Source organism: Phlebotomus papatasi, chromosome 5 (assembly GCF_024763615.1).
Source record: "Phlebotomus papatasi isolate M1 chromosome 5, Ppap_2.1, whole genome shotgun sequence".
In the NCBI taxonomy this organism is placed as follows: domain Eukaryota; kingdom Metazoa; phylum Arthropoda; class Insecta; order Diptera; family Psychodidae; genus Phlebotomus; species Phlebotomus papatasi.
Genome location: NC_077226.1, coordinates 492,408 through 515,177, shown reverse-complemented (window position 1 = coordinate 515,177; position 22,770 = coordinate 492,408). Strand labels below are relative to the sequence as shown.

Here is a 22,770-nt window from a genome sequence, read left to right as displayed (position 1 = left end):
TTTGGAATTTTTTTTCTGGAAAAATACTGGAAAAGTCTGAAGAATTCGTCTTTTGTTTTTCCTATTTCGCTTCCTTTTTGCTAGAGGGTAGTCCCCTTTTGGAGAATCTTCTGGGAGGAAGTAATGACACTTCTTGGGAATTTTCCTATGGAATGGCATAGAATTTTGTGTGGATAAATCCACTAATAAATCCATGGGAATTTCCCTGGAATTTATCGAGGAAAAATACTGGAATGGGATTGGAAGTCTAATATTAGTAAAAATAAAATAACAATTGATGTTTTTTTTTTGTATGAATATTACATTTATTTTTACAAAAATCATTCAATTTATAATAAACCATAAAAATAGACATTCATTCATTAGAGTATGACATGTATATATAGTTTTTTTTTTATTTAAATTACTTTTTTTTGTTTTTACTGTTTTTTTTTCTCATATTTATTTATTTTTTTCTGTTTTTTCTTTACTCCATTTCTTTCGTCAATTTAGTTTATCTAATTCTCAACTCTCTCTCTCTCTCGGTCTCTCTCACACCTTCTATTCCATCAATTGTTTTATTTTTTATTTATTTTTTTTTATTTCTTCGTCTTCTGTTTTTTTTTAGTAGAATTTATTAGTTTTTTTTTGTTGTGTGGTTTTTTTTTTAAATTTATCTTACACTCACGTTCATTCAACAGCAATTTGAATTTGAAAAGAAAAATGATCGTTAAACCGCTCATTTTTTTTTTAATCTCCTTTTATTTCGCGTGTATTCCTTCGCCATCTATAGTGTTTATCCTTAAATTGCTAAAAGTGGATTTGTTTTCTTTTTTTTTTAATTCTTTATTTTTGTGTTTTAGTCTCTCTTAAACTATTTTTCTCAATGATTTCTTTTTCCTATTTTTCTTTTCCTTTTCAAATATGTTTTTTTTTTGTTTTTTTATTGAAAAAATGTATTTTATTTTTTATTTTTTTTGTTTTCTTCGATGGAAAAACCTTAAAAAAAAAAGAATCATAGAGAAAAAAACTATTTACAGATGCAATTCCCCAATTTTAAGTTGTTTTTAATGGTATTTTATGTCCAGAAAATGTGTTTTTTGTCTTTTTTTCGAGGTTTAGCCTTAGGGGGCGGGGCATAGGGGGGCAAGGGGAAGGCTCTATATTTTCCTTATTAATTTGAGGAGAGATAGACACTCAGAAATGGCACACGAAGGGAAGTTCTTTCCTTTTTTATTTTGCAATTGATTTTTACTTGTTTTTTTTTAATTTTTATTACTATTTTTTTTTCTTTTTTTTTCTTTCGCTTTATAAAAGTGCCTACATAACCTCATACTTTTGACATTCACTCCCAAAGAACACAAATATTATTTTTAGGAGAAAAGAAAATACTTTGCTTTCTAATCTTTGTTGGACACAATGAGCATTCTTTTTCTTTTTAAATAGGTTTTTTTTTTAAATTTTTATTTAATTGCTCTAATTAGTTTTTATTTTGTATAGTTCTTTTTTCTTTCTTTCTCTCTGGAATGTTATGCTGCTTTTACAAAAAACAAAATGGATGTCAAGGAATACGTGAGAAAAAAAACCTTTAAAAAATTTAGCAGCAATGTATCTTACCTTGTTCTTTCCAACTTCTATCAATTGCAATTGTTTCTTCTTTTTTTTGTTTATTTACTCAAAACTTATATTTTAAGTTTTATTTATTTGTTTTGGACACAACATTAACTATTCTCATTTCACAATCATTTTTATTTTCCTTTTATTCTCTATTTTCTGTTTTTTTTCTCTTCTCTACTTCGTCAAATTGTCTTTTTTTTTTTTAAATCCATTTAGGGAAAACAAAATAAAAGAAGTTTAAAGAAAAGAAAAACAGAAAATAAAGATAAAAAATATTAGATATGCATTTTTTGTTCTAATATCCCTCTAACTTCTTTTCTTTTATTTCTTTTTTTGTTGTTGTTGCCTTTGCAAGAAAGGCCATTTGCAGGTTGACTTAGAATATCAATTGACATTTTAAGAGGAAATATGGTAAAATAGAAAGGTCTTGGAGAGCTCTTCAAAGGCTAAGAACACTGCAAAGACGTAGGAAGCTTCCATCAGCTTTATTTTTCAATTTGAAAATATTATCTAATTCCTGGATTTAATAAATCATATCTCCTGTGTTTCTCGATGGATTTTCAAAAATAAAGTATCATTGGATAGGCCATGGGGTGCACTTCAAATGCTCAGAACATTGGAAAGGCCTAAAAGGCCTCCTTCAGCTTTATTTTTAAATTTGAAAATGTTATCTAATTCCTGGATTAATAAATCATATCTCCTGTGTTTCTCAATGGATTTTCAAAAATAAAGTATAATTGGAAAGACCTTGGAGACCTCTTCAAATTCTCAGAACATTGCAAAGACCTAAAAAGCTTCCTTCAGCTTTATTTTTCAAATTGAAAATGTTATATAATTCCTGGATTTAATAAATCATATCTCCTGTGTTTCTCGATGGATTTTCAAAAATAAAATGTCATTGGAAAGGCCTTGGAGAGCTCTTCAAATGCCCAGAACATTGCTGAGACCTAAAAGGCTTCCTTCAGCTTTATTTTTCAATTTGAAAATTATCCAATTCCTGGATTTAATAAATCATATCTCCTGTGTTTCTTGATGGATTTTCAAAATTAAAATATAATTTGAAAGGTCTTGTAGAGCTCTTCAAATGCCCAGAACATTGCAAAGACCTAAAAGGCTTCCTTCAGCTTTATTTTTCAAATTGAAAATGTTATATAATTCCTGGATTTAATAAATCATATCTCCGGTGTTTCTCGATGGATTTTGAAAAATAAAATGTCATTGGAAAGGCCTTTAAAAGCTCTTCAAATGCCCAGAACATTGCTGAGACGTAAAAGGCTTTCTTCAGCTTTATTTTTCAATTTGAAAATCATCTAATTCCTGGATTTAATAAATATTAAAAAGTTAAATTCTTATTGGAAAGGTCTTGTAGAGCACATGAAATGCCCAGAACATTGCAAAGACCTAAAAAGCTTCCTTCAGCTTTATTTTTCAATTTGAAAATATTATCTAATTCCTGGATTTAATAAATCATATCTCCTGTGTTTCTCGATGGATTTTCAAAAAATAAAATGTCATTGGAAAGGCCTTGGAGAGCTCTTCAAATGCCCAGAACATTGCTGAGACCTAAAAGGCTTCCTTCAGCTTTATTTTTCAATTTGAAAATATTATCTAATTCCTGGATTTAATAAATCATATCTCCTGTGTTTCTCGATGGATTTTCAAAAAATAAAATGTCATTGGAAAGGCCTTGGAGAGCTCTTCAAATGCCCAGAACATTGCTGAGACCTAAAAGGCTTCCTTCAGCTTTATTTTTCAATTTGAAAATATTATCTAATTCCTGGATTTAATAAATCATATCTCCTGTGTTTCTCGATGGATTTTCAAAAAATAAAATGTCATTGGAAAGGCCTTGGAGAGCTCTTCAAATGCCCAAAACATTGTAAAGACCTAAAGAGCTTCCTTCTGTTTTATTTTTCAATTTGAAAATATTATTTAATTCCTGGATTTAATAAATCATATCTCCTGTGTTTCTCGATGGATTTTTAAAAATAAATTGTTATTGGAAAGGCCTTGAAATGCACTTTAAATGCCCAGAACATTGCTGAGACCTAAAAGGCTTCCTTCAGCTTTATTTTTCAATTTGAAAATTATCTAATTCCTGGATTTAATAAATATTAAAAAGTTAAATTCTCATTGGAAAGATCTTGTAGAGCACATGAAATGCCCAGAACATTGCAAAGACGTAGGAAGCTTCCTTCAGTCTTATTTTTCAATTTGAAAATATTATCTAATTCCTGGATTTAATAAATCATATCTCCTGTGTTTCTCAATGGATTTTCAAAAATAAATTGTTATTGGAAAGGCCTTTAAATGCACTTTAAATGCCCAAAACATTGCAAAGACCTAAAGAGCTTCCTTCAACTTTATTTTTCAATTTGAAAATTATTTAATTCCTGGATTTAATAAATCACAGAAAGTAAAATATCATTGGAAAGGCCTTGGAAATTTCTTCAAATGCCAATTGATTTTTTTTTTGTCACACTGTCATTCCAACATGGAGAAAAAATGTTTTTGTTTGTTTTCTTGTCTCTAACTCGGGGTCACGTACGCTTAATTTTTTTTGTTAAACATTTAGTTCTTTCAATATTTTATAAACATTATTATTATTCTCTCTCTCTGATGAGAGAGAATCTATTTTTTAAAAAAAAATATATATAAAACAAATATATATATAAAATAGAAAAAGAAAAACAAAAAGAAAATTCATCTTTCGCTTCTTTTTTTCAAACACTATTCATGGTTTTTTTTTAATCGTATTTTTTTTTACTTATTAGTTGTTTTTTTTTTCATCTTTAAAAATCAGTCTTCAAAAAATACACAAAAATATCGCAAAAAATTGCCTTTTTCTTCATATATTTTGGTTTTTTTTTCTTTTTTTCTCTTTTTTGTTGTTTTTTTTTAATTTTTAAAAGATAGAAATCGGTGTGGCTTCTGAAGCAATTTTTATTTGGGATTTTTTTTCACGTTACTAAATTTGTTTCTTTTGTTTTTTTTTTGCGTTTTTTTGGGGCAAGAAGGGGAATACTTCTAAAAATTCTACTTGATTTATTTATTTTTGTTTTTTGTTTTTTTTTTTGTTTTGTTTTTGATCTAAAAACCCAAAAAAAAATCACACTGATACATTGATAATTGTTGTTTTCGTGCAGGGTTTTTCTTTTTCTTTTTTTTATTTTTTTAGATAAAAAAAAAAAAGAAATATTGATATTTTTTGCTGCTTGATTTTTTTGTATTATTTTTCTTTTCAAAATTTCTTCCTATTTTTTTGTTTTTTAATTCACGCTTCTCTGGAGAGATTCATTTTATTTTGCTTTATTCTTTTTTCATAAAATGCTTCTTTTTTTTGCCTTTTTACAATTTTGTTTTTACTTTAAAAACTTCAAAGTTTTCCTTCTGTTTCTTCTCAATAAATTCTCTTGTTTTTTTTTTATTTATTTTTTTGTTTTTTTTTGGATTTTTTTTAAGCTACATTCCAGCAACGACACTGACTTTTTTCTGGTTTTTTTCTTTTTTAAATAAACACATCCACACACTGATTTTTTTTCACTTGTTTTTTTTCGTTTTGTTTATTTCTATTTTTGTATTTTATTTTTCATTTTTTTTTCAAATTTATTTATTTACTTTTCTGCGGTCAAATTTCCTTTTTGTTTTTATTTTTTTGGGGGGATTTGTCTGAGCACAAATTCGTGAAAAGAAAATTACTTTACATTCTTTTTATTTTCAAAATCTTGACAGTTAACTGACAGATGCAAGTGACAGCTGTCAATGCGTAATTTTAAAAAATTGATTTAAAAAAAAACACAGAAAATTATGGCATTTTTTTATCTTTTTAAAATAGAAACAGGGAATGTGGTTAATTGCTAATCTCACTCATTGTTTTTATTTTCTCTTTTTTTTGTTTTGTTTTTAAATATATTATATATATATATTCTTTTATTAAATTTCTTTTTTTCTTTTATTTCTTTATTTTTTTTTTTACAACAAATGTTACACATGTAAAAAATGTAATAAAACTTGGACTTTGCAAAAAAAAAAAGAAAAAAAGAAATTGATTGGACTAAAGAATGTGACAATAGGAAGATTTCTTTTTTTTTAAAAAAAAATTTAAAAAAAAAAAAACAAAGAAAAAATTGAAAAAATAAAGTTTTTTTGTTTTTTTTCCTCTTTTTTGAATATTTTAAAAAATTTTTTTAAAAGAGTTTATAGAGAGTGACAATAAGAAAATAAAAAAAGAGAAAAGAAGAAAATTTTTTTACCTCATTTACTCTGACGACATAATATTGTGCACTTGCTCAAGTTTGTAGGCAAGTCTCTGTTTTTGGGAGAATTCATCCTCTTCCAATGTCACCGTTAATTGCTCGTTGTATTTCACAGCGTAAGTGTAGAGTTCATGGAGGGCACAATTTGTGTTGAACTCCGTTGTATGCAGCTAAATCACACACAAAAACATTAAAAAAAAATAATCAAAAAAAATCAAGCGGCACTAGTTCCCCCCAAAAACAAAAAAAAACACAGTTCAACTTACCCTGGACTCTTCTGCTAGCATGGCATTCATATCCTGATCGGAAATAGCTGGCATATTCTTTATATCCTCATAATATCTCTCCACCCACTCACGATACGATGGAATGTCTTTGGCGTAGAGTAACTTGGAACTGGGAGAATCCTTTCCTGCAGACGCCACCGCAAAAGACAAAAGTCAAAAGAAAATGTTTAAAAAAAAGAAAGGTCTTCGAGAGCTCTTCAAAAGCTCAGAACATTGCAAAGACGTAGGAAGCTTCCTTCTGTTTTATTTTTCAATTTGAAAATATTATTTAATTCCTGGATTTAATAAATCATATCTCCTGTGTTTCTCGATGGATTTTCAAAATTAAAATATAATTTGAAAGGCCTTGGAGAGCACTTTAAATGCCCAAAACATTGCAAAGACCTAAAAAGCTTCATTCAGCCTTATTTTTCAATTTGAAAATATTATCTAATTCCTGGATTTAATAAATCACAAAAAGTTAAATTGTCATTGGGAAGGCCTTAGGGAGCTCTTCAAATGTTCAGAACATTGCAAAAACGTAGGAAGCTTCCTTCAGCTTTATTTTTCAATTTGAAAATTATTTAATTCCTGGATTTATTAAATCACAAAAATTAAAATATCATTGGAAAGGCCTTGAAATGCACTTCAAATGCTCAGAACATTGGAAAGTCCTAAAAGGCCTCCTTCAGCTTTATTTTTCAATTTTCAAATATTATCTAATTCCTGGATTTAATAAATCATATCTCCGGTGTTTCTCGATGGATTTTGAAAAATGAACTGTCATTGGAAAGGCCTTGGAGAGCACTTCAAATGCACAGAACATTGCAAAGACCTAAAAAGCTTCCTTCAGCCTTATTTTTCAATTTGAAAATTATCTAATTCCAGGATTTAATAAATCAAATCTCTTTCCAAGAAGAATAAAGAAGAATAAAGAAGAAGAAATAGAAGAAGAAAAAAGTGTAAACTTACCAAGTCGATGATCAGAAGTTGAACAGGAATCCATAAATGTCTGCGCTACGACAGACAAACAAGAATCCACGATATTTGATTTGTGAATGTCAAAGACAAAATTAGGATTTTTAATGAGATTCACCCAAAATCTCAATGGTAAACTGTTACTTTTCCACGTATGAACAACTTCTGGATCAGTTATACCATTGAGTATGGCCTGATCATCGAGAAAGTCAAACATGTATTTGATGGCAAGTGGTAGGGCTGATCCTCGATGGGCCGTACTGAAGATTGTCTCAAAGAGATCATCAACGAATTTCTGGAGGGTACCTTTAGTGGCCAGTAGACGTGTTAGATAGATTTCACTGACCATTTTATTGACACGTTCACCCTCTTTCTGGACATCGGTATCATGATGCTTCACCAAATGCCAATACTTCAGTCCATTCTCCTGACTATCATTGTTCAATGGACTACCGGCACGACTGAATGGTGGCGATGATGAGGCATATTTTGATAAATTTAGCGTTTCATATTTGTGCGATTTGTCATTCTTCTCCGATAGAATTGACAGATTGTAGATACTACTCTGTTTTGGTACTAAACTCAACCATGCACCATCTGGTACACGATAGTGATGGAGTGTATTGAGTTTTTTCCATTCACTCTCAACTTTTGAAGTTGAATCCTCATCATACAGAATTACACGACCCGAAGTACCTGGAAAATTATGAAAAACAATTTAAAAAAAAAAAAAAAAAAAACGTTAGGCATTTTGTGGGGTACGGGAGTGTGGTCAGCTGGGATATTGTCGATCAATTGGTACCCGTCAAATAATATCTGCAGATATCTTTAAGATTTCTGTAGAGAAAATCTACACCTCTACAGAATATCTGCAGATAATATCTGTAGATATTCTTACGAATTTTATTTGGGCTTGGGACAAAATTCGTCAGAATATTTCGGCAGATTTTCTGACGAATCTCTGACGAATTTCTGTAGATATTCTGCCGATTTTCTGTAGATTTTTTCTACATTCCAGACTTTCCACACAAGATGTGTCAGAAGAGATGGAAAAATTTTTCACTGAACTTTGCAAAATTCAATAGAGTTATTTTGTTGTGATATCACGGTGTTTATATAAAATAAAGAATTTTGCGACGCCGTGTTACAAGTAGAGAAAAGTGAAGTGAAAACTTTAAGCAGAGTATCGACCTAAATTTCGTGTTTTTGTATCATTCCATGGGCGATTTTTAAGAAATTAGTATTTTTGCTCGCATCTTTTTAGTTGTCTAAAATGTGTACTCGGTAATGTGTCCTCGGGAGCAAGGAAGGAACCTCCACGCGTATTTAGAGCTTTTCAGAACTAAATCGGTGCTCCTGGACAGTCCCCGGGGACTGACTAATCCTTCCACCACGAGGCTAAAATTGAGTGTCGAAAAAACACACGAACACCTCAACCACAACGCAAGTGTAAACCCACAGATTTTTATCTGGTGATCATGACAGCACTCAGCACAAAAGGGTCCTTTTCAGGACCGGCTCTCAATATCATTTCAATGAATATTGAGGGCCTGTCGACGATCAAAGAAGATCTTCTTTGTGAACTTTGTGTAGAAAACAAATGTGACGTCCTTTGTCTTCAGGAGACCCATAGGGGCCCCACGCAACGTCGGCCAAAGATCAGTGGTATGAAATTGGTGATTGAGAGGCAACATGAGAAGTACGGTAGCTCTATTTTTGTCAAGTCGGACGTAGGTGTCAAATCGGTGGCTCTCACGGATTCCAGCAACATTGAGATATTAACTGCGGCTTTTGAAAAATTTTCTGTTACATCCGTTTACAAACCCCCGGGGAAGGAGTTTCAGTTTTTGGAACCGAACAATTTTGCGACATCTACTGTCCGCTTTATTGTCGGTGACTTCAACTGTCACAATACTCTCTGGGGTTACGGAACAACGAACACGGATGGGGAGGCTTTGGAGGAGTGGTATGAGGGCAAGGGGCTTACGCTGATTCATGATGCTAAACTACCAGCATCTTTTAACAGCACAAGATGGCGACAGGGTTATAACCCTGATCTCATCTTCGTAGATGATAAAATAGCCCCCTCTTGTCGCAAGAGCATTTTGCCCCCTATGCCTCACTCCCAGCACAGACCCGTTATGTGTCAAGTCACGGCTGCCATGAAGCCAAGAGATGTACCTTTCCGTAGAAGGTTCAATTACTGTAAGGCTGACTGGCAGAAGTTCTCGTCGGATGTTGATGCGGCCGTGGGAGCTATCGACCCGAAACCAGAGAATTATGGGCGGTTTGTGGAGACTGTCAAAAGGATATCGAGGTTCTGCATTCCAAGAGGATGTCGCACTAGCTACATTCCTGGTCTGCCTTCTGAGATATCTAATTTGATGTCAGAGTACTTCCGGGCCTTTGAAGCAGACCCATTTGGTGACGCTACGATTGAGCTTGGTGGTGCTTTGGCTGACGCTGTATCGGAGAGTCGCCGGGAACGTTGGGTGTCTACTGTCGAGGGTCTCAATCTCACCCACAGTAGCCATCAGGCCTGGCGGTTGATGAGACACCTTGGCAACGACCCCACCTCCGATAAGACTCTTCCTCAAGTCACCGCAAACCAGATCGCCCATCAATTACTCTTAAACGGCAAGATTAGCAAGGCTACTTCTAAGCCAAAAATTATTGGGAATGTCGCCGCGGGAGCTGATCGCCTGTCGGCACCTTTCCGTGTTGACGAGCTCACTACGGTTATTAAAGCGATGAAGAACAGAAAAGCGGCAGGCATTGATGGCTTGTATGCCGAACAAATAAAAAAATTTGGACCAGTTACTATTGACTGGATCCTCAGGCTTTTTAACTATTGCTTAAATCATCGCAAAATACCGAGTGAGTGGCGAAAAGCCCGTGTGGTGGCTATTCCAAAACCCGGAAAGGATATCAACGATCCGAGGAGCTATCGTCCCATTTCTCTTTTATGTCACCCTTTCAAAATTTTCGAGAGTATGCTGCTGCAAAGGATTGCACCTGCCGTAGAGGACAAGCTGATCAGAGCGCAAGCGGGTTACCGCTCTGGGAAATCCAGCTCTGGTCAAGTACTGAACCTCACTCAATACATTGAGGACGGTTTTGAGGAAGGCAAAATCACGGGTGTTGCCTTCGTTGACCTCTCGGCAGCCTTCGACACAGTAAACCACAGAATTCTCCTTTCCAAGATTTACAACCTAACAAATGACTACGGCCTCACAAGGATGATTGGGGTCCTCTTAGAGAACCGCAAATTCTTTGTTGAGTTCCGTGGCCAGAAAAGCAGATGGAGACTGCAAAAAAATGGTCTACCTCAAGGTAGTGTGTTGGCTCCAACGTTATTTAACATTTATACAAATGACCAGCCAATGCCGTCTCCATCCAAGGCCTTCCTGTACGCAGATGATTTGGCTTTAGCTGTCAAAGCAAACACGTTTGATGACGTGGAATCACAGCTCGAAGCTTGCCTTGCAGAATTTTCAAAATTCTACATGGCGAATCAACTGAAGCCAAACCCCTCAAAAACAGAGGTACAGTAGATTCTTCGATATCCAGCACTTCGATATCCGGGTGACAGCTGTCAAACACTGGCGGTTGATATATTCAAAATTATTTTCACTAAACATGAAGTTTGTCCAGAGTGAATTAAAGTATTATTAACATTGTATCGAAGTTTTTAATACATAATTGTGATAAAAAAAATGAAACATAAGCACACCATGAAGAAAATTCTCTTTTTCTTTGTCAGACAGAAAATAAATTCACACAGCACAAAATAGAAAAACCGTTGATCATTCAAAAAACCTAAATGTCATTTTGTCCCCCAGTCAGCCGGATATCGAAGAGTCTACTGTATGTTGTTTCCATCTGCGTCACAGGTGGGCCAAAACTCGCTTAAAAGTAAGATGGGAAGGAAATATTCTAAAACACAATTTCACGCTCAAGTATCTTGGTATTACTCTCGACAGGACTCTCACATACAAGACCCACTGCAGTAATGTTAAAAACAAGGTGAAAACAAGAAACAACTTACTGCGAAAACTTGTTAACGCTCAGTGGGGAGCTCAGCCGAAACTGATGCGTACGTCTGCTCTTGCGCTATCGTTTTCTGTAGCAGAGTACGCAGCTGAAGTATGGGAGAGGTCTGCGCACGCAAAACAAGTTGACGTCGCTCTTAACGACACCGCCCGTATAATAACAGGGTGCCTAAAGGGCACTCCAGTGGACAAACTCTATCCCTTAGCAGGAATTGCTCCACCACGGGTGAGGAGACAAATCATCTCCAGTAGAGAGATGTCCAAGGTTCTTTCTGAACTAAGGCATCTTCTCCACGGTCACAAAAAATCAAGAGCAAGGCTGAAGTCTCGCAAGAGCTTTTGCCACTCTGTCAAACCACTTGACCAATCTCCAGAGGAGGCCAGACTTAATCTGTGGAAGGAAGTCTTTCCACCAGATTTTGTCGAATTAAGGGAATGCCTTCCTCCTGGTGGTGACCAAGACTGGAAGATATGGAAGTCTCTCAATCGTTTGAGAAGCGGCGTAGCGCGTTCGAGAGACAACAGGCAGCGATGGGGTTTCTCCAATTGTGACGTCCTTTGTGACTGTGGGGTGATCCAAACCACCCCCCATTTGTGTGTTTGTCCGTTGTCTCCTGCCCCTTGTGGAGCAGAAGATTTGATGTTGGCAAGTCCGCTTGCCATTGACGTTGCCCGTTTTTGGGCAAGACATACTTAATTTTTTTTTTTTAAAAACCTCGACACGATTAATAATACTCGGTAATGTTTGTTAAGCAGAGCATACCATTTTCTTTATAACTCCTACAGTTTCTACATAAATCAACAATATTTTTGTGAAGTAATGGACACTATGCCGATTTTCTGCAGAAATTCTGCCGAAAATCTACAGATTTTCTCTGAATACACTGGAATATACCGTTAAAATTCAAAAAAACCTCAGAGTAAAATCGGCAGGTAGAATAATGATTTGACGGGACCACAGAGCAAGACTTGGTCACTTCAGACCGGAGAAATGATTCCGCCTATACGGACCCAGAGGCTCCTCTCTCAAGGATTTAGGAATCCAAGGGTCGCCCTGAGAGCAGCAATAATGAAGGAGACGCCGATCACTGTCGTGTGGTTCCTGTCTAAAACCCGACCTAATTGTGAAAAATCGGAAAAAAGGGCTCTACTTGGTCGATATCACAGTCCGCCACGAGGATGGTACGGGCTCTCCGATGTACACCGGAAAGTACTAGCATTTGGCGTCTACGGTTTTTCTTGGTTTTCCCCAGAGCTTTCGATCCTGATGGTGATCTTCTTGGTCAACTAAATTGTGTTTGCCAGATTCTTTACAAGGGGCCAGAGTACACAAGGGTCCATCGTAATTTACTATGAATTTATGCTCAAACCAAAAAGTCCGATCCCCATTCATTGTAACCGCCGAATATAATAGAAATACCCTTTGTCAGGGAATGCACAAAGAGGAATCACTTATTAAATTCATAATCTTACCTGTTCGCCATTCGAGATCTAAATCATCCCTCCGTGGCCTCTGGCTCCACTGTGTATTCCTGTAGATGGTATCCAGGCATTTTTCCTTCACCTGGCCAATTGTGTCGCAATCGAGTACCTTAACTGGGACATTTTCTGTATTTGTTGGCATCATTTCTACATTATTGCAGAAAATTGGTTGTTGTGTCATACTGGCATAAACTGTCATTGATTTGAATTCTATCAGTTGACGTATGAGCTTTTCCTCACTCAGGGAATACCTAGAAAAAAAAATGGATATTTTGGAGGTTATTGTCTTTCTTTTTGGGTTTTCTTCTTGTTTTTGTTTTTTTTTTTTCTTACTAACCTAGCTTCATGGGTGATTGCATCAACTGGTCCCTTGTCCACTTGACCTTTAACAGCACGAAATAGCATATAAAGTGGTTCTCCGGCACATTCCTTGAGGAATTTATACAGGAGAAATGTGAACCAGGCACTGAGCATCTTTTCAGCCACAGATTCCGTTCGACGTAGCAACAATTTCGGATGACTCTTTCCATCGATGCACTTTTCAATTAATTCAGCTAACAGTGTCTTGAGAATATCCGTACAATATTCCAATTTACTCTGCAATGTCACCATTATTAGGCTGGCAACATTGACACGTTCTCGCATTGAGAAGTATCTAAAAATTGGAATTTATCAATGAATTTAATATGTGACATTGTAAAAACTCACATAAATTTATAGTAATATCTAATATAAAACTTACCTATTGCTCTCGAGTGTCCGTATAAAGAGTAGAAGGAATGTTTTATTCATAATTAACTGCCCAAATAGTCTCAAACCCTTTTCTTTGCGCAACAATTCCGATCTCTCCCATTGCAATACACCATGATCATCGTGATTTGGAAAGAGAATTTTCATGGCATAGGTACGATAATCGAGGAATGGTATACCACCAGATGTTAGATCACCCGTTAAATCAGTCATTTCGGTCTGAAGTTCAGCAAATGCTTCCTTACATTCAGCTGCAACTCTCAATTCCAATATATCCATTTGTTCTTGCATATTTTTCAACACACGATTGCTCTCACTGGTTTTCTTTCTGTATGCCACAACAAGTCCCACAAATATCACCAAAACAATTGCAACAATGGCACCAACAACTACTAAAATATTTTTGGTGAAACCATGAATAAAATTCGGTGAGGCATAGGATAGGATACCAATGTGAAAATGTAAATTGTGACCAACACGAACAATTACTTGTGGTGCTTCGGTGTCAGTTGCTTCAATTGGTGGCCTGAAAAGGTTGAAAAAATAAAAGAATTAGTAAAAGAAGAATTATTGAATCGACCACGGAGACAGAAAGGATCAAAATGGTCTATAAGGACAATTGGAAGACCGGTGTCCCATAAAGAAAATAATTTTTCCTGACTACCTAAAGTTATTTTTTCCTTATGTTTGTACGTTTTTGCAAAGTAGAAGGTTGAAGGAATCTACAATATTTCTTGCAAGTCTCTAGCTTTTTAAGCAAAATCCTTTTGGCAATAAAAATAACATTACTCATACAATAATATTTTTCATTAAAGCGAAAAATATTATTTATTGGTATTGTTAGAAAAATTATTTAAATTTTTGGGCTATTTTTGTCCCTATTGTCCATAGAAGTACAAAATACACCGAATCAGATTCTGTTGGACTTTCCAAGGTTAGATGTAAGACCTATCATTAATTATGTTTCTCAGTTTAATTTTTATTGTTGATTTTCAGTCCGTAAAATGTGTTTCGTCGTTAAAGGGATATAGCACTGTTTACATAGTTAGTCTATATTCGAAGAATTGTAAGGTGACATATACAATTCGTGATTCACGATCCGTGATTTATTCCGCGGATTTTCGTGAAGAACGTATTTTTTTTTGGCGAATTTTCTCGGAGCTCGAATTTTTCGCGGATTTTCGCGGAGCACGATTTTTTTGGCGGAATATTTTCGTGTCGCATTTTTGCGTCTCGCGGTTTTTTCGCAGATTTTCGCAGGGTACGATTTTTTTTTTGGCGGATTTCATGGGACGCGAATATTTTCGTGGGAACGTATTTTTGCGGATTTTCTCGGAGCGCGTATTTTTCGCGAATTTTGCGAATTTCGCGTATTTTTTCGCGGGGAACGTATTTGCAGATGGCGTATTTTTCGTGGGCAATGAATATCTTTCGCGGATCTTCGCGAGAAACGTATTTTTTGGCGGATTTTGCGGCCGCGTATTTTTTTTAGCGAATTTTTGCGGCAAACGTATTTTCGCAAAAGTCGTATTTTCCGCGGATTTGCGCGGGGAACGTACTTTTAGCAGATTTCTCGTGGCGCGTATTTTCTCGTGGATTTTGTCGGAGCGCGAATTTTGCGCGGATTTTCGCGGGAAACGTATTTTTTGGCGCGAATGTTTCGTGGTTTTTTTCGGAGCGCAGACTTTTCGCGGATTTTCTCGGGGCGTGAATTTTTGGCAGATTTTCTCTGAGCGCAAATTTTCGCGTGTTGCATTTTTTACGGATTTTCTCAGGGCCCGTATTTTCTCGCGGATTTTCGCGGGAGACGTACTTTTGGCGGATATTTAGTGGAACGCGAATATTTTCGCGCATTTTTGCGAAAGTCGTATTTTTCGCGGTTATTCTCGGAGGGCGAATTTCTCGCGCAGCGCGAATTTTGCGCGGATTTTCGCGGGAAACATATTTTTTGGCGTATTTCGCGGGGCGCGTATTTTCTCGGGAATTTTCTTTGAGCGCAAATTTTTCGCTGATTTTCTCGGAGAGCAATTTTTTTTAGGTGATTTCGCGGGGCGCGAATTTACTCGTAGATTTTCGCGCAGCGCGAATTTTGCGCGCATTTTCGCGGGAAACATATTTTTTGGCGGATTTCGCGGGGCGCGTATTTTCTCGGGAATTTTCTTTGAGCGCAAATTTTTCGCTGATTTTCTCGGAGAGCAATTTTTTAGGTGATTTCGCGGGGCGCGAATTTACTCGTAGATTTTCGCGCAGCGCGAATTTTGCGTGGATTTTCGCGGGAAACGTATTTTTTGGCGCGAATGTTTCGTGGTTTTTTTCGGAGCGCAGAATTTTCGCAAATTTTCGCGTGTCGCATTTTTTTGCGGATTTTCTCAGGGGCCCATATTTTCTCGCGTATTATCTCGGGGCGTGAATTTTTCGCGGATTTTCGCGGGTTGACGTACTTTTGGCGGATATTTAATGGGACGCGAATATTTTCGCGCATTTTTGCGAAAGTCGTATTTTTCGCGGTTATTCTCGGAGCGTGAATTTCTCGCGCAGCGCGAATTTTGCGCGGATTTTCGCGGGAACGTATTTTTTGACGAATTTCGCGGGGCGCGTATTTTCTCGGGAATTTTCTTTGAGCGCAAATTTTTCGCTGATTTTCTCGGAGAGCAATTTTTTAAGGTGATTTCCCGGGGCGCGAATTTACTCGTAGATTTTCGCGGAGCGCGAATTTTTCGCGGATTTTTGCGAAAGTCATATTTTTCGAAGATTTTCTCGGAGAGCGAATTTTTCGCTGTTTTCGCGTGAAAACGTATTTTTCGCGAATTTTCGCGAGAACGTATTTTTTTGACGAATTTCGCGGGGCGCGTATTTTCTCGCGGATTTTGTCGAAGCGCGAATTTTGCGCGGATTTTGTCGGAGTGCGTATTTTTCACGGATTTTCGCGGGGCGCGAATATTTTCGCGGATTTTTGCGGGGCGCGAATATTTTCGCGGATTTTTGCGGGGCGCGAATATTTTCGCGGATTTACTCGGGAAACGTATTTTTTTTTGCTGATTTCGTGGGGCGCGAATTTTTCGCGGAATTTTGCTTGTTGCGTTTTCTTGCGGATTTTCGCGGGGCGTGTATTTTCTCTCGAGTTTTTGCGGGACATGTAGTTTTTCGCGGATTTCCGAGGGAAACGTATGTTTTGGCGGATTTCGTGGGAACGTATTTTCTCGCGGATTTTCTGGGAGCGCGAATTTTGCGCGGATTTTCGTGAAAGTTGTATTTTTCGCGGTTTTTCTCGGGACGTATTTCGTATTTTTCGCAGATTTCGCGTTCGAGTATTTTCTCACGAATTTTCGCGGGGTGCATATTTCTCATGGGCAATGAATATCTTCGCTGATTCTCGCGTTAAAGATTTTCAGACACTTCCATGCATTTCTCGTCCAATATTAATAGAAAATGGGTACAAAATCGTTTTCATTGGATCTAAGTATCTAAGACGAAAAGGCTTTTACACTTTGATGATCTTAAGCATAAAATGGCAGGAAAAGTGCATCAAAAGTGGACTGAAAATGTTTTTCTTTTTCATAATTTTAAATGCTTTCTTTCAAAAATTGAACTCTAACCCCATTTTTGATTATTTTGAGGCCTTCTTCCAGGTTTTCTAAAAAATTGATGTCGCACAAGGCTTTCCATGCTCCCTAAATATTCTATCTATTTATTTATAAATAGTATATATATGCATTGTTCTTACCTGCATGTTAATTGTTGACGTGATAGCGATGTAATATTGCACATTCCATTTCCAATCATAACAATTACATCACTCTCCTTGCATGCTCGATCCAAATTACGTCCATTTATCGTTAAATATTCACTTTTGTAGTATTTGACATTTTCCTCAAATGGTGCATATTCAGGATTTGGATACAATTCAAAGTGATTATTGCGCTGTGATAGATTCTGTACATTGGCAACATCATCCATGTGAAAGCCATATTCTAGTAGCATCGGTCGATCGGCATCCAATGCTGTTGCATCAGCATCAATTGATGGACTATCGCATATCATTTCGGTATCTGTTACTGTATCACACAGTGATACAAACATCTTACCATCGAAGTATACATACATTTGGGGCTTCTGTATACTACCAAAATGATCACCAATAACTGTTATTTTAATACCACCGGCTGGAATACCTTTTGGTACTTTTAATTGTCCACTTGGACCACTTGTTACGTACTCAATCACCGGATCTGCCACATATTCAAATTCATCACCTAGAAATTCACGTCCACCATTGTCAAACATCATACGCAATTTACCACCTCTGACGCCATTTTTAACCGGTGATGTACGACACAGTGCTTGATTTTCATCAGCTGACAGTATTTCACATGGTAGTGTGTCAATTGTTGCTGTTATATTGCTGCCAGCATTTAGATATTTACCAAAAATTGTTACTTTTGTCCCACCACTCAATGGACCAAATTTCGGTTGAAAATCATCAATACGGGGATCAACAAATTCATAATCGGTATTTGATTCACCACGATAATCACTGATTTGAACAACAATACGTCCATGACGATATGCCTGAACACCAGGACTATCAACTGTACAGACAATTTGTTTTGTATCAATATAGAGATCAGCATATGGCATACAATTGATACCAGCTATCTTAACACCACTGTATATATCACTGAAATTCTTTCCTAAATTTATACCACGAATTGTTATATTTGTACCACCTTCCCATGGTCCGGTACGTGGTTCAAAACTATGAATTTCTGGATTTGGACATGTTTGGGCACGATTTAACCAATCAACTTTTCCCTCACTCTGCTTATTGCACTGTTCCTCAACTTCACAACTATTGCTAGATGAACACCAACCACAGGAGAATTTTTCAGCTAGTGCCAGACACATTCCACAGCTGTCAGACATGTCACGACATCTGAAAAGGTACAAAAACAAAAACAAAGAAATATTAAGATCTACAAGAAGACACAAAGTGGAAAGTATCTTCTGAACTAGTCAAAAGAAAATGGAGGACCTTAACCATGATCCCCTGGTTCGAAATCAACCGGAATTCGTAAGCAGTCGCGCCTTGACCTAACGAAACCTTGACGACTGAGTCTACTCAACTCTCGCGTCCTTGATCCTGAAGAGAGTCAAAGGAAAAGACTGTTGCGACGATTCCGACACTTTTTGAACTAAATAGCGGAACGTTTCCATGATCCCCTGGACCGGTATCAACCGGAATTCGTAGGAAGTGGCCTCCTGGCCTAACGAAACCTTGACGTTAGAGACTACTCGACTCTCGTATCCTTGATCCTCAAAAGAGCCAAGGGAAAGGGCTATTCCGACGATTCCGACGCTTTTTGAACTAAATTGCGAAACGTTATCATGATCCCCTTGTCCGAAATCAACCAAAATTTGTAGGTAGTCGCGCCTTGACCTAACGAAACCTTGACGATTGAGACTACTCAACTCTTGCGTCCTTGATCCTTAAGAAAGTTAAAAGAAAGGACTATTCCGAGGATTCCGACGCTTTTTTAACTAAATAGCGGAACGTTGCCATGATCCCCTGGACCGGTATCAACCAGAATTCGTAGGAAGTTCCCTCCTGGCCTAACGAAACCTTGACGATTGAGACTATTCGACTCTCGTATCCTTGATCCTCAAAAGAGCCAAGGGAAAGGGCTATTCCGACGATTCCGATGCTTTTTGAACTAAATGGAGGATCTTAACCATGATCCCCTTGTCCGAAATCAACAGGAATTTGTCAGGAGTAGCGCCTTGACCCAACGAAACTTTCACGATAGAGTCTACTCAACTCTCGTATCCTTGATCATTAAAAAAGCCAAAGAAAAAGACTATTCCGACCATTCCGACTCTTTGAACACTAAATGGAGGATCTTAGCGATGATCCCCTTGTCCGAAATCAACCAAAATTTGTAGGTAGTCGCGCCTTGACCTAACGAAACCTTGACGATTGAGACTACTCAACTCTTGCGTCCCTGATCCTTAAGAAAGTTAAAAGAAAGGACTATTCCGAAGATTCCGACGCTTTCTACACCAAATGGAGGATCTTAACGATGATCCCCTTGTCCGAAATCAACAGGAATTGGTCAGGAGTGGCGCCTTGACTTAACGAAACCTTGACGATAGAGACTACTCAACTCTTGCGTCCTTGATACTTAAAAGAGTCAGAGAAAAGGACTATTCCGACGAAGTAAATGACGAAACGTTCCCATGATCCCCTGGTTCGAAATCAACCGGAATTTGTCAGAAGTGGCTCCTTGACCCAACGAAACCTTGACGACAGAGTCTACTCAACTCTCGTATCCTTGATCCTTAAAGGAGTCAAAGAAAAGGAGCATTCCGACGATTCCGACGCTTTTTGAACTAAATGGCGGAACGTTTTCATGATCCCCTGGTCCGAAATCAACCGGAATTTGTAGGTAGTCGCGCCTTGACCCAACGAAACCTTGACGATAGAGTCTACTCAACTCTCGTATCCTTGATCCTTAAAAGAGTCAAAGAAAAGGAGCATTCCGACGATTCCGACGCTTTTTGAACTAAATGGCGGAACGTTGCCATGATCCCCTGGTCCGAAATCAACCGGAATTTGTAGGTAGTCGGGCCTTGACCCAACGAAACCTTGACGATAGAGACTACTCAACTCTCGCGTCGTTGATCCTGAATAGAGTCAAAGGAAAGGAGCATTCCAACGCTTTTTGAACTAAATGGTGAAACGTTTCCATGATCCCCTGATGCTTGTGCAAATTGACTAAAAGTATTCCTTACCTGTAGATTACAATGTGGATATTGTGTGGATTATCCAATGGTTTCGAACCGCCCCAAATCACTGCAAATGTTGCCGTTAAATTTGGTGATCTCGACGTATAGATGAATTCCATTGGATCACAGTAGATTGTATCACCTAGCAATTGGGCATTGACACTCGTTACACGTCCTTCAATGTTAAACTGACAGACAAAACGTGTCTGAACGATAAATTGTCCAATGATGTGAACCTTAACCTGAATGACACCAAAAACAAAAAAAAAAAGATGAGGATTAGTTAGGTTATGTACAAGAGATAAAAAAAGATACTCAGCCTTACCTTGATACTCTTTTTACTTCCTGCTGCTACAAGAATTTCACTACCATCGCCCGTTGCATTGATTGTTGGACAGAATGTTGGTCCTGATCTGTAACTGGGTCCAGCACGACTGACACCCGTCACTAAGATGTCATTACGACAATTTTCTGCTGTATCATGGGTACATCGATGTGCCTCAACACACCAATCACATGGGAATTGTGATGATACACATTGGGTACAGGATAAATGAGTGCTACAGTCAAAAAATGTAAAATTTGTTGTAACTAAATCAGGTCCTGTAGCCGTTCTAACGGATAATCTTGAGGTAAAATGATGACGTCCTGGTTGAATTTGTGGCAGTAAATCTGTTCTTGGTGTTGTACAATTGACACCATTTCTCTTTCTTGTGGCATTTGTCAGGAGAACCTTATCGGTTATTGTAAATGCACATACTAAATGTTCTTTAAGTGCTGGCAAATGATCAATTACCAATTCAAGGGTACGTGCTGTTGTACGTTGCAATTGATGTGGCATTACAGCTGTTATTGTTGTACATTTGCCCGTTTTGTAACTTACCCAAAATAATGGATCATTTGTATCATCTTGACAATTACTACGAAGACTACATTTATTTTCCAGCGAACACCATCCACAGTAGGGATCCCTAGCACCTAAACATTCACCACATGTCTCATAGATGGTACAATCATTTACTCGAACCTTTGAAATGCGTTTTGTTGTCATGACATAAATGTTCATTTGATGTGTATCAAAATGCATATCAGGATTTACAGGATTACCCTCATCAACAACAATATCAGCATATTCAATGGCGGCCGTTGCTGATTCAACTACAACCTTTACAACAACAAAAAAAAATACAAAATAAATAAAAAATGACAGCTGTCATTAACCTTAAATCTAGAGCTTACCTTTTTGAGATGCCCCCGAGCTGTTCCAATGAAAACAACTGTGTAGCCACTAGTTCTCGTGGCCGCTACAGCTGTCAATGGTGTTGCAAATAGTGCAACAGGTATCGCTGCAATTGGTTGTTCTCCGCCCAATGGCGAATTAACGTCCAATCCACAAAAATCTTCACTAATTGTCTGCAATTTAGTCGGAACACATTGCATATTTGGCGATATAAAATCCAATCCTCGTGGTCCATTACCATTGAAGCATGCTTTAATATTTTGCATAAATTTTCTCCGAATGGCCTTCAATGAATAAACACATAGGGCACTACGATTTGTCGTTCTATTGCCATTGCCAACACTAAAAACAGCAAATAGGACATCATCCTGTTGCGTTATTGATAGATTTTCTGCCAAATCTGATCCGGGTTTGCCAACAAATGCAGCTTGGATTAAATTGTACTTTGTACCACCAGCAGCTTCACTTATACAATCAATTGGTATTTCGGTGTAACTGTAGTAGTTACTGTCATCTTGACAGATTCTAACCAATTTACTGATGTACTCACGCGGTGCCGAATGACTATTGTGCTTCAATTGGGTGGTTAAAAAGTAGGAAAATCGCTCAGAACTGAATCCATAGACATAGTTCACGAGATAGGATTCCCGTGAGAAGCTATTGATGAAGATTCTCGTTCCCGTTGTGACAGCCGATGAAGCAATCTGGCAAAAGGGTTTAAAAAAAAAAGAAAGAAACGAATAAACTTCTAGAAAAGAAGGAACCGGAATTTGTAGTAAGTCGTGCCTTGACCCAACGAAACCTTGACGACTGAATCTTCTTGACTATCGCATCCTTGATCCTTGAAAGAGCCAAAGAAAAGTCTATTCCGACCATTCCGACGCTTTCTACACTAAATAGAGGATCTTAACCATGATCCCATGGTTCGAAATCAACCGGAATTTGAAGGAGGTCGCCTCCTGACGTAACGAAACCTTGACGATAGAGTCTACTCGACTCTCGCGTCCTTGATCCTGAAGAGAGTCAAAGGAAAGGACTATTCCGACGATTCCGACACTTTTTGAACTAAATTGCGAAACGTTATCATGATCCCCTTGTCCGAAATCAACCAAAATTTGTAGGTAGTCGCGCCTTGACCTAACGAAACCTTGACGATTGAGACTACTCAACTCTCGCGTCCTTGATCCTCAAAAGAGTCAAAGGAAAGGACTATTCCGACGATTCCGACACTTTTTGAACTAAATAGCGGAACGTTGCCATCATCCCCTGGACCGGTATCAACCGGAATTCGTAGGAAGTGGCCTCCTGGCCTAACGAAACCTTGACGTTAGAGACTACTCGACTCTCGCGTCCTTGATCCTCAAAAG

At 37.3% G+C, this 22,770-nt stretch overlaps 1 protein-coding gene across 1 annotated transcript in view; it reads right to left on the bottom strand.

Annotated features, from left to right (window-relative positions):
• Positions 1-804: 804 nt before the first annotated feature.
• The window catches only part of LOC129808712 (plexin-A2), a 30,936-nt gene continuing 8,970 nt past the window's right edge, over positions 805-22,770 (bottom strand). The window contains exons 3-12 of the mRNA XM_055858495.1: positions 21,403-22,107; positions 20,489-21,328; positions 20,170-20,405; positions 17,105-18,313; positions 13,373-13,906; positions 12,968-13,285; positions 12,622-12,881; positions 7,091-7,792; positions 6,119-6,264; positions 805-6,022 (exon numbers count right to left, since the gene is read on the bottom strand). Of these exons, the coding sequence (XP_055714470.1) occupies positions 5,855-6,022; positions 6,119-6,264; positions 7,091-7,792; positions 12,622-12,881; positions 12,968-13,285; positions 13,373-13,906; positions 17,105-18,313; positions 20,170-20,405; positions 20,489-21,328; positions 21,403-22,107 (5,118 nt within the window). The 3' untranslated portion in view covers positions 805-5,854. The remainder of the gene's footprint in view (positions 6,023-6,118; positions 6,265-7,090; positions 7,793-12,621; positions 12,882-12,967; positions 13,286-13,372; positions 13,907-17,104; positions 18,314-20,169; positions 20,406-20,488; positions 21,329-21,402; positions 22,108-22,770) is intronic.